The 12,200-nt window shown below is 44.8% G+C and overlaps 1 protein-coding gene across 3 annotated transcripts in view; it reads left to right on the top strand.

Annotated features, from left to right (window-relative positions):
- The first annotated feature begins 2,912 nt into the window (after positions 1 to 2,912).
- Ascc2 (activating signal cointegrator 1 complex subunit 2) overlaps positions 2,913 to 12,200 on the top strand; it is a 49,300-nt gene continuing 40,012 nt past the window's right edge. Inside the window, exons 1-3 of one of the 3 annotated variants that reach the window (XM_052736366.1) lie at positions 2,913 to 3,015; positions 6,101 to 6,198; positions 11,968 to 12,126. In XM_052736366.1, coding sequence (XP_052592326.1) covers positions 6,118 to 6,198; positions 11,968 to 12,126 — 240 coding nt within the window. In that variant the 5' untranslated portion in view covers positions 2,913 to 3,015; positions 6,101 to 6,117. Of the gene's footprint in view, positions 3,016 to 6,008; positions 6,199 to 11,967; positions 12,127 to 12,200 lie in introns of those variants that run through there. The other 2 variants (XM_052736367.1, XM_052736365.1) reach the window with 2 other exon arrangements.

The raw sequence follows: 12,200 nt of genomic DNA on the forward strand, positions 1-12,200 counted from the left end.
TGTTGGGTCCTATACGGTGATCAAGCCTGTAATCCTAACATTTACTTGAGGCAGGAGGATTATGAATTCAAGTCCAGCCTAAACTGCATAAAAAGCATAATAAGACCCCATTAAAAAAAAAAGAAAAAAGAAAAAAGAAAAAAGAAAAGAAAGCCAGGTGATGGTGGCACTCCGGAGGCAGAGGTAGGTGGATCTCTGAGTTTGAGACCGGCATGGTCCACAGAGCGAGTTCCACGACAGCCGGGGATATACAGAGAAACTCTGCAGAAAAAAAAAAAAAAAAAAAAAAGAGAAGGAGGAGGAGGAAGAGGAGGAGGAGGAAGAGGAGGAGGAGGAGGAGGAGGAGGAGGAGGAGGAGGAGGAGGAAGAGGAGGAGGAGAAATGAAACTGAGCTATGTTTGGAGAAATTAGGTTATTTCACCCCTGATTTTTGTTGTTGTTGAGACCTGCACCTAGACCTTGAACTCCACCACCGAACCATACCTACAGTCCCAAGTTGGGTATTTCATTGGATGGGTTTTGTCTGTCTATCATTGTAGTATGTAGTTCCAAGATGTCAGTGATTTGAGCATGTTTGTACTCATAGGAAAAGATGAAAACAGTACATTAATTTCCCCCAGAAGTCCTAACTTAAATGTTCCTTGTACCAAAGGCAGGTACACATGATTTCCTCCTAACCAATCACCAAAATACAGACCAGATTTCCTTTGTGCCAAACATGTATGTTGACAAAAAAAAACAAGACAGTCCTTTCCATGACAACAGAAGATTAGATTGACTAAAATACGACAATGGTAGCCGGGCGGTGGTGGCGCACGCCTTTAATCCCAGCACTCGGGAGGCAGAGCCAGGCGGATCTCTGTGAGTTCGAGGCCAGCCTGGTCTCCAAAGCGAGTTCCAGGAAAGGCGCAAAGCTACACAGAGAAACCCTGTCTCGAAAAACCAAAAAAAAAAAAAAAAAAAAAAAAAATACGACAATGGTACGGGAAGTACACATTATCCTGACACAGTCTGTGGCATTTGGTCACAGAGTTTTTTACTAGACGTGAGATTCCTCTAAACTTAGCTCTTGAGCCTTAGGAAGGCCCTTGGCAAGAAGGTCACGGAGATAGGTTCTGGAGCCATACAGGGATAATTATATCTCCATTGTACTCTCTTACTAGCTCTAGGACTCTGATTTAGTCTCTAAACTTCTCTACAAAATGACCTGGAACTTGCTATATAAGTCAGGCTAGCCTTGAACTGGTTATCCTCTTGTCTCAGGCACCCAAGAACTGGGATTATAGGTATGTATCACTACAACTGCTTTCTACTTCTTACAATTTTTGTAGTCAAGGAAATAATATATATGAAATTCACAATCCATTATCTGGACTAAAACAAGGTTATAACAAATATTTTCATTATATTATAACTACCTCTACTGTGTCCTCCAACCCAGGGTAGATGGGTGATTTCTACTTGGCAGGCCAACTCTAAGATGGTTCTTTCTGATCCCCATATCCTGGTGCTCATGCCCTTGGCAGGAGTTGTGACTTGCTTCTAACCAGCAGACACAGTAAAAGAGAAATCACCTTTGTGATATGGTGAGATTATTTCTGTCTCCCTAGACGCCTTCTCAGTTTTCATTCTTTGAAGCAAGCTACTCTTTTTTTTTTAAAGACTTTTTTTAATGTACATTGGGTTTTTGCCTGCATGTATGATTGTGTGAGGATGCTAGATCCCTTCGAACTGGTGTTACAGATAGTTGTGAGCTGCCCTGTGGGTGCCGGGAATTGAACCTGGGTTCTTTGGAAGAGTAGCCAGTACTTCTGATCGCTGAGTCATCTCTTCATCCCTGTCTAGATTCTTAACCCACAGAAAATGTGGGCTGTGTTATTATATGCTGCAAAGTCTATGAGAATTTGTTACATAGTAAAATATAACCAATTAGCAAACCCTTCTCATCCCATTTCTGGTTTAAAGCCCATCTCCCCACTTCTTCAGCGACTTAACATCTATCACGTTACTTCATAGTTATTAGTTTTCTTGTTTCTCCTACAGTGTGAGCTCTTCCAGGGTATAGCCTTGGCTGGCCTGGAATTCTCAGACATACTAATACTACTAGCACTGGAAATCTCCCAAGTGCTAGTATTACAGGCAGAACCACCAACAGCAGCAGATGAGTATTATCAACTAGTTTTCTGTGATGATTCTTATCCAGGCTTGTGAGCTTTGCATCATCTGAGACATTTCCATGGAAAAATTGCATCCTGCTCTTAAGATAGCTTTACTCAGCCTTTCCGATTTAAACAACTCGTTGTACTGATGGTAGACACTTGTAATTCCAGCACCTGGGAGGCTGAGGCAGGAAGATAACCACCAGTTCCAAGCTACACTGAGTTCCATAGTAAATTCTGTGTCAACCTGCCTACAGTGCACCCGTCTAAATAATTTTGTATTGCGTACATATAGAAAAGTGGAAAAATCTTCAGTTTACAATTTGCTAAGTTTTCCTAAGTAAATTCATGTGTATATAGCCACCACCAAGATGAAGACCTCCATCTTCATTTGTGGGACCTTCTTCTTCAACAACCTGAGATGTAACTATCAAAATCCTCTCCTACTTGCTACTCTACACTAGCTCGTCTACCTTCTTCCGCTCTCTTAAAATCACGTTTGTGATTTTGACTCATTAAAACTTCTCTGGATTAAATTTGTAAAATGGTAACTGAGAAAGTGGAAGCCTGGGATTCTGAGAGCTTCCCAAACTGGAGAGAATACCTTAACCCAAGGGTAGCCACGGAGAGGGAAGGAGCAAGAGTCAACCCTGGGTACCTCCAGGGGGCGGGGTCGTATCGTAGGGGCGTGGCCCGGCATCCTCCGGGAATGTTGGCTCCGGGGGCGGGGCCGGGTAGAGCGGGGCAGGGCTTCCTGTCTGCGCCTGCGGTATTGCCGTTTGACCCCGGAAGTGTTGGTTCCGTGGAAGCTGTCACCGTGTACGGCGGCTGCACGTCGCGGGTGTGGAGCCTGGAGGTGAGTGCGTGCCCATTCCCCACCGGTGGAGCTCGGCAGGACCCAGGGCCGTGCTTCGGGCACCCTCGGCACCCCCAGTCCACCGGCTTCACGGCGGGGCCAGGCTTATATTGCCCCAGGGGCCGTGAGTCGCCACCACAAGGCCAGGAGAATCCACACCTGGAGTTCCAGTTCGGTTTAAGGCTTGGTCCCAGAGTGACCTGGGACGAACCCCAGTCCCCACCTCCTCCTCCTAAGCTTTAGTTTCTTCGGCATTCATTCGTTCAGCATGTGTTTGTTGACCGGCTCCCATGTGCTTGGTACAGAACTAGGCGCCGGGGGTACAAACAGCAGGACAGACAAGGCTCTTGTGCTGTGGAACTTACAGTCTAGAGGAAGGAGACAGTCATCAAGTAAATGCATAAAGCAATTAAAGATATGACAGTGAGTAACAAGGAGAGAGATTGCTTCAGGGAGGACCTGGGAAGGTTTCTAAGTAGAGTGATGTTGAACCAAGACCAGCAAAGTAATGGATGACAGTCAGAGAAACTGAGGCAGTAGTAGCCCTGGAGATGCTCACTGGCCATATAACAGTTGTTAATTGTATCAAGCCCTGTCCCTGGAAAACACTTTAACTTTTGGCCTTTGCTGCCCTGCCCAGAAGAGGAGGTATAGTGGTTCACAGCTGTCCTGGTTTTTTGCAACTCAAAGTCTAGTCTTTGCTTTATTTTCTACCCATGCCTTAAGTGAAAACTTAACTCCTCTGTGATGCTCCCTCACATAGGTCATTTCTCTTGGTTAAATGCTTCGTGAAACTTGCATATTCGGCAAACATGGCACTGATAATTTTTTGTTTGGCAATTGGCTTTGTATCTGTTGTTCTCAGGAAGGCTAAGCTTTGTGAATGGCACCGCCAGGTCAGTTCTTTGCCCATGTTGGTATTTTCTGAACATCATTATCTGCTACATAGTAGGGGCCAAAGTATCTAGAGCCAGGTGTGGTAATCCCAGCACTCAGGAGGCTGAGTCAGGAGGATTGGTTCAAAACCAGCTTAAGCTACGTGAGACCCTATCTGCCCTGTCTGAAAATTTAAAAAATAAGATACAATAAAAAGAGAAGAAAAGAGTGAACCAGATGTAATGTTGCATGTTGTGGTGTATACCAGTACTCAAGAGACTGAAGCAGGAGATTGCTGGAGTTAAGAACCAGCCTATATCACAAGACCTTGTCTCATAAATATCTTAAAAGGTAGATTAAAGTGCCAAGAAAAACACTTAGAAGAGCACTCAGTATCTAACAAGCATGTTGCTATTGTCTTGTCAATATGTCTCATCACCAGGGCTGGGCCAGATATCTGAAGTATGGGGCACCAGGTAACAAATGACTGATTATATCCTCAATTTTTATTTGTGAGGACTACTGGCATGTCTTTTGAAAGGCTTAATTGACCTCCATTCCATGATTCAACCAATACATGTGTCCTTCCTGAGAATAAGGTCAAGTGGTGTTATAAAAAGGGAACACAGAAGAGCTGGTCTGCTAGTTTGGCTTTGTGAACTATGTTTACATATACGTGGGTACAAATGTATATGCATGGAGGTCAAAGAGCAACCTCAGGAGTTGGAATTGTTCCTCAGAAGTCATCCACTTTTTTTTTTTTTGTTTGTTTTTGTTTTTTTGAGACAGGGTCTCTCATTGGCCTGGAGTGTGCCTAGTGGACTATGCTGACTGCCAAGGAAGCTTTTGCCTTCCGCTTTCTCAATGCTGAGATTAGAAGCATGTACCATCACTTCCCACTTTTTTTTAATGTGGTTTTGGGAATTGAACTCAGATTCTCATGCTTATACAGTCTGGACAACAATGACTGAGCTATCTCCACATCCACTTTGTGACCATTTTATCATTTTATTTTGTTTTATTTTATTGTTTTGTTTTATTTTTATTTTTATTTTTTTTATTTTTTTTTGTGGCTGGAGAGACAGCCGTGGGTGCTGGGAACCGAACTCTTATATTTTTGGTTGTGAGCCTAGCCTTTAACGGCTGAGCCATCTCTCCAGCCCTATTGTTTTGTTTTTTGAGACAGGGTTTCTCTGTGTAATTTTGATACCTTTTATCTTTATTTATTTATTTATTTATTTATTTATTTATTTATTTATTTATTTATTTATTTATTTTTCTTTTTTCAGACACAGGGTTTCTCTGTGTAGCTTTGTAGCCTGTCCTGATCTCACTCTGTAGCCCAGGCTGGCCTCAAACTCACAGAGATCCGCCTGCCTCTGCCTCCCTGGGATTAAAGGCATTAACCACCACCACCCAGCTGTTATCATTTTATTTTTGTTTGAGATTGAACCCAGGGATTTGCATGTGATAAGCACATATTCTATCACTGAGCTGTGTGGAGCTGACCAACTCCTGGCTTTGAATCCAGCTTGGCCCCTCAGTGGAAGGAACATGTGTTGGCAGATTTCTGTGGATTTTCTCTTCCCTCCTCTGAAGCCTGGAGAAGTTGTTAAGTCTTAACATACTCTACAAATGAGGAAATGTCCACTGTTCCAACCCCAAAGAGACCTAAGATCACGTGAGAATTGAGAAGACTATTTTTGTTCTGAAGAATAGAGCTCAGAAGCAGAGTTAGCCTATCGTTCATGATTGGTTCTAGCCCCATCACAGCAAAGAAGATCTCTCTTCATACTCATTCATCAAACATTTGGTGAGGCCTGTGCTGGTTATAAGAAAGACAGCAAGAAAAAGAACTGTGGGTAGTGTCTTCCCAGTGCCCACAGGCTGCTTGAGTACAGCTTGAAGTCCTGGGTTCCACCCCAGCACTATAAAAACAAAACACGAAAGACAGTCTGGGTACTTTAGCTAGGACTTCCTTCTTATAGTGAGTGGGGGTTATCTGGAAGGTATTTCCTTCAGAGGTGAGAACTAGTTTAAGCAAAAATTATCATTTTAGGTCAGCAAATGCATACCAGGTCTTGAAAGCCCACATTAGGATTTCACTGTGGCTAGGGGTTGGTGCCGGTGCTGGGATCAGTCCCAGAGTAGGCCCTGCCCCTAGGAGTCTGTGTGTCTGCTCCCTTCTTCCCGTCCATATTCCTTTCAGGAGGGTCACACAGCACAATGCCAGCTCTGCCTTTGGATCAACTCCAGATCACCCACAAAGACCCGAAGACAGGAAAGCCGAGGACTTCACCAGCGCTGGTGAGCCCATGTTTTGATGATGTTTAGCCTGATAGGAATCAGCATTGCAATTTCAGGAGCAAAAAGTAAAGTCCTTCCTTTTCTGTTCCAAGAATGACCCTAGGGCCAGTGGCTACTGTTGAGTAGTTGAGACACTGCTAGGCCCTGGCAAGCCTAGTATAGAATTTGCTTCTGAGCAGCAGTGCAAATTTGAGTAGTCAAGTCCCCTCCCCAAAGCATTTAATTTCCAACCAATCTGAAGGCAGTTCTGACTTAGCCTAAGCTGGACTGGAAATGGTTCCAAGTCCTGTTTTGGTGATTTGTGGGGGACTTAAGGTTTGATGTATATATATGTGTATATGTATGTGTGTATGTGTGTGTGTGTGTGTGTGTGTGTGTGTGTGTGTGTGTGTGTGTGTGCATGTATGTTTAAATCTGAACTGCTGCTCATACCTCTGTTGGATCACTGATTTTCAGAGGTTGGGCCGGACTCTCTTAGTTGGGCCGGTCTCTCTTATCTGGGACAAGAAATGAGACATTCAGAGACTCTGACAGGACCTGTGAGACCGAAAACTAAGGAGGCTGTGAACCTGCCAGTTCCCAGCATCAGAGAGAGATTAGAGCCATGGAGAGGTGCCAGGCTGCTAAAGAAAGAGACAGAAGTGGGGATTTGAGTCCTTGTACCCTCTTGTAGATTTCCCAAGAATATGAGCTTACTTGCACAAGGTGGGAAGAAGTAGTTTCTGGAGGCCTGAGTAAAGTTGTGGGAAATGGGAGCTAAGTGTTTTATTTCCTGCAATTTGGTTGTCTTTTATTCCTATTCAGTCTCTAATAATAGAACTTGACAAGTACAGGGTACCTCATGTGGGCCAAGCCATTCTGAACAAGTCACCCAGATTAACTTTTCTTCTTCCTTTTCCCCCTCATTTTAAACTAGTTCTTTGAGAATTGTGTGCAGATTCCTTGCCCAGCTAACTTTGTGTTCTCTTGTTTTGTGAAGCCTATCAAGTCTAGTTGGTGCTACCCGTATGCTTTTGGATGTGTGGCCTTTCTTGAAAAGTGCTCAACCCACCAGCGCCTGTGCCCTTAGAGAGAACTGATTTTACCTTCCCTCAGCTATCAGTTACCAACAGTTCCATCGCTAGGGATGGGACTTCGTGCCCACCTCCCCAGGTTGTCTTATTTCAGCTGCATCACAGCCCTAGGAGTGGATGCTTTGATTGTCACTATTTGACAGAGTTCAAGGTCACAAAACCAGGAAACTCGGAGAGCCAGGCTAGTCCCAGAATATCCCATAGTCTTAACCTTTCTGCTGTAAAGCTACTTGCTTTCCTGTTAGTATTTGTCAGAAAAGCTAGAACTGTACTGTGAAGTGCAGTGGCCATCTAGTAGGTAGCGTGTAGTAACAGTTGTAATATGTCTAGGGCTTGAAATGTAGACTCTGGAACAGGATTTTTTTTTTTCTTTTTCTTTTTTTCTTTTTAGAGGGAAGGTTTTTCTTTGTAACCCTGGCTGTCCTGGAACTTGCTCTGTAGACCAGGCTGGCCTCAAACTGCCTCTGTCTCCCAAGTGCTGGAACTAAAGGCATGCACCATCACTCCTGACTTGGAGTCAACGGGATTTTAATTAATCAGAGTAAATGAAGTTCCATCTGTGATGTGCTGCAGTTGTTCAGGCAGATGGTGCAGTCCCGCCGTCACAGACTGTTCCGTTGGCAGGACAGTGCTGGTGAGGACTTGAGTGCTTAGGTCTGCTTTTCAACCTCAGTCCTTCCCACGTGCTGAATGAACACCTGGATTGTTAGTTGTGGGGACTGGGAGAGCAGGGGTCTGCTCCCTTTCTTTCCTCTCTGGCTTCTCAGTGACAAGTACACAGTACGCTCTCTGGAAACATTCCTTAAGTCAGAAAGCACAATCAGATCTAGCGCTTGAAGTTAGAGCTACAAAGAGAAAATATGTAGTCCTGTCCTTGTGGGGTCCACAGCATGAGCCCAGTAGCTTTAGCAGTGTGGTGACATGAAGGAGGAAGGCCAGGTCCTGACATTATGACAGCTGATTCAGAGCAGAGGCTTGGAGTGCCGAGACGGAAGTAGGAGGGCTATGCAGCTGGGGATGGCTTCCTGGAGGAGAGAGATCCTGAACTGGGTGTTGAAAGGTGAATTAGCTCTATCTAGACAAAGCAGGAGGAGAAGGCAGGCCCTGGTTGGAGAACTCAGGAATGCTTGAGGGAGCCTGACTCTGAGATCAAGCACAGATCCATCCCTGAGGGGGCACCATAGCAGAGCTAGTGAACACAGGCTTTGTACATATTTAGCAAGTTATTTAAGCTCACGAGGGCTCAGGATCCACAAAAGATAACGATGGGCCAGACGTGGTGGGGTGGCTGCGAGAATTAAATGAAACATCTGTGAGTTAGTACTCTGCCTGGAACAGCAGGCACGCAATAGATTGCAATTATGATGGTAATGACAAGTAGCAGCTGTGAATCGAATAGGGGCTAGGGTGGGGAGCGAGATTAGCTGGAGACAGTTGCCTAGTTGAAGACAGTCTTGTTGGTCATACTGAGGAACATTAAGCTCCTGAAACACTGTTCTGAGATAAGTAAGTATAGGGTTTTGTTTTTGGAGTCTCAGCTTGGGACAAAAAGATCTCTGCCCTAGGAGCAGTCATTACAGTGCCTCTGCACAGTGATAGGTGGAGCTTATTGGTGTTTATTGAGTAGTTACTGTTCAAGGAGCATGCACTTGAAAACCTATGAGAGGTAGTGTTGGACCCTTAGGCCATTCCTTGAAGGACAATAAGAAAACGAGTTCCTCTCAAGATACAGAGAGGCCTGAAGGGCAGGGAGTGTTTTCCTAGTTTTCCAGAGCAGATAGGCCCTAAGCTAGTCTTGTAGAAAGGTGGGATTAGATTTGGTAGGATAGACACACCTGGGGCCTGCTACGCTCCTCTTCTGAAACCATCTATGGTTACTCGTTATGGAGTAGAGTTCCCTTTTACAAAGCTTGCCATTTTAAGCCCTTCAGAGGCAGGATCTGGCCCTTCATTCCTTTGTCCAGCTAATGAATGTGCAGAGTGTCCTCTCAGTGTCAAGCACTGTGGAAGTAGCATTGAAAGACAATAAACTGCATATTTAAAGTCAACAATCTGATTGTTTTTGACACTGGTAATATATCAATGTAACTGTCACCAATGGTCAAGACAGTGGACATTTTTACCTTCTCTGAAAGTCCCCTGTGTCCTTCTATAATCCATTCCTTTTTTTCCCCTTGTACCCAACAACTGATCCAAAAATGACTTTGATGCAGTTTAGCAAGTGCGAGAGTCAGGTAAGCACAATGCAGGTGCTGGGCAGAGCTGTGGGAAACCCCTAGTCCAGGAGGCAGTAATGTCAGAAGGACAAGCACTGAGATCAAGGTAGCACATGTGTGCCGTAGGTCAGTTGGTCTGCATCATAAGCTTTGCTTCAAATCCTGCCTCAGCACCTATTTAACCCCAAGGCCTTTAGGAAAGTTCCTGGACCTTACTGAGTGTTTGTTTTCTTCTCTGACAAACAAAAGGAATACTGTCTCCCTTTTAGCTAATTGTAGATGAAAAAAAGCAATAGGGAGTTGACATACCTGCTCCTCCGCAGCTGGCGCAGGGTGGGTCCTCAATAAGTGGTAGATTTCTTGTCATCGTTCTGCCACCCTCTAAACTCATTCCCCAGTGCCCAGTTCTGTCTGTGCACTTTGTGTGACTGCTTTTATGACTCTGTAAGACCAATTTCTTCCACCAATTGTGGTACACAATTCAATCCCAGAGGCAGGCACATCTGTAAGTCTGAGCCCAGCCTAGTCTAGTTCATAGCACATTCCAGGTCTGCCAGGGCTATATAGTAAGAACATGTGAGAAAGAGAGAGGGAGGGAGGGCAAGGTAACTTTCCTCCACCTAAAAATCCTTTTCCTCCAGGGCCCAGTTTAGGTATGGCCTCACTGGAGAAGCATCCCTTTTCCAGGGGCTGCTAAAATTGTCACTTCATCTGTTTAGGGCTCCCTTGGTGGCTTAGATGTGCATCCTCTCCTGTGGAACGTGAACCTTGTGACTTGGAGAAAACTTGAGACTGAGCTGAGACGTTCAGCACACAGATGCTTTTATTCATGTGCCCCAACACCCAGCACAGTAGGGACCCCATGAAGAGTGTCAGCAGGGCAAGGAGGAAGTAAACTTGGAATGCAGGGAGATGAACTCTTTTCAACAGATTAGTGGCTGGAATGCTGCCACTAAATAAATGGGATTTAAATGGGAGAGGGTCCCACAGACCTACATGCTAAATGACTGCAGTGAATCATTATGGATCCTGCATACTCCTGCAAAGGCCCACAAGGTTCTTAAGGAGCCTAATCATCAGTCTTGATTGTTCTAGAGCCGGCTCTGGAAGTGGGAGGCTGTGCTTGATAACAGCTGAGGCCTGGCCCTCCTCCTATTACAACTGGCCCCTGAGAAAGCCACTCTCCCGTAGACTGGGGTGAAAACTGAGCCACTGAGCCCATCAGCTCTTCATTATGGTGAACAAAGTGGGGTTTGTTCAGGGCTGGAAGAGAGAACTTGGGACTCTAAGCTGAGATCTGCAGCTACTTGATTAGAATCTTCAAAAAAAATGAGTAGAGGGTTTTTGTTTTGTTTTATTTTTTTCTGGTTATATAAAGGAAAGTAGTGATGTATAGAGTGTGATGCTGTTTATATCAGAAAGGAAAAACATACTCAAACAAATCCTTGATGTGCATACACTACATTCTAAAGTAAATACCTAGAGAGGTGACCAGGAGAGCATACGGTCAGTGGTTTCCCCTGGGAGGTCATGGAGACTAGGAATGTGCTTCCCCTCTCCCTCCCTCCCTCTCTCCTCTCCCTCCCTCTCTCCTTTTCTTTTCTCTCTTCCCTCTCCTGCCCCCACCATGCTGAGGGCCTCGTTTATATACTCTGCCACTGAGCTATACCCTCAGCCCACATAGTAAAAAGAGATGCTTGTGCGTTACTTGGATAATTACATATTAACTTAAAAAATACATGTCCACTGTTTTAAAATGGGAAATAGGTCAAACATGGTGGTTATACCTTTATCCCAGCATTTGGGAGGCAGAGGCAGGCAGATCTCTAAGTTTGATGCCAGCTGGCTACAGAGTGAGCCCTTGTCTCAAGAAAAAATACTGAAAATATATTGAAGTCATAATTCCCTAGCCCCAAGATAACCAGTGTAAATTTTAGGGATTCTCTCTCTCTCTCTCTCTTTTTTTTTTTTTTTTGCATTGGTGTTTTGCTTGCATGTATGTCTGTGTGAAGATGCCAGATCCCCTGGAACTGGAGTTACAGACAGTTGTGAGCTGTCATGTGATGCTGGGAATTGAACCTGGATTCTCTGGAAGAGCAGCCAGTGCTCTTAACCGCTAAGCCATCTCTTGTCTCCCCGACTCCCCCATACTTCTTTTTTAAAAATCTGTACCAATATGTGAATACATAGACTTTAAAAAACATTCCAAACCTGGTTTATTAAAGTTTTGTGTCCTTTCTCTTCCCTTAATCTGTCCCCACACCACTAAAAATTCTCCAAAAACATGTTTTTTAACAGCCACCTGTGTTCCCTGCAAACGACCATAACACCTCTGTTACATACACTGGGTTCTTTATACTTACAAGCTCCTTGGAGGGTCTCTGGTTGGAACAGTCAAGTACTGTCATTGCTGTGGGTTGGCAAATGGGCCCTCGCTGACTAACCTCTGCCACGTTAACACGTGGTTTTTGGATCCGTAGCACCCTGAGCAGAAGGCAGACCGGTATTTTGTGTTGTACAAACCGCCCCCTAAAGACAACATTCCCGCCCTAGTGGAGGAGTACCTGGAACGCGCCACCTTCGTAGCCAATGACCTCGACTGGCTCCTGGCCTTGCCTCACGATCAATTCTGGTGCCAGGTAACAGTCTATCAAAGTTAACCCTAAGAGAAAGCACATGACATGCCTTTGGTTGGTTGCTGGTTTTCTCTCCC

This window comes from Peromyscus californicus, unplaced genomic scaffold (assembly GCF_007827085.1).
Source record: "Peromyscus californicus insignis strain IS unplaced genomic scaffold, ASM782708v3 Scaffold_13__1_contigs__length_99412109, whole genome shotgun sequence".
Classification (NCBI taxonomy): Eukaryota; Metazoa; Chordata; class Mammalia; order Rodentia; family Cricetidae; genus Peromyscus; species Peromyscus californicus.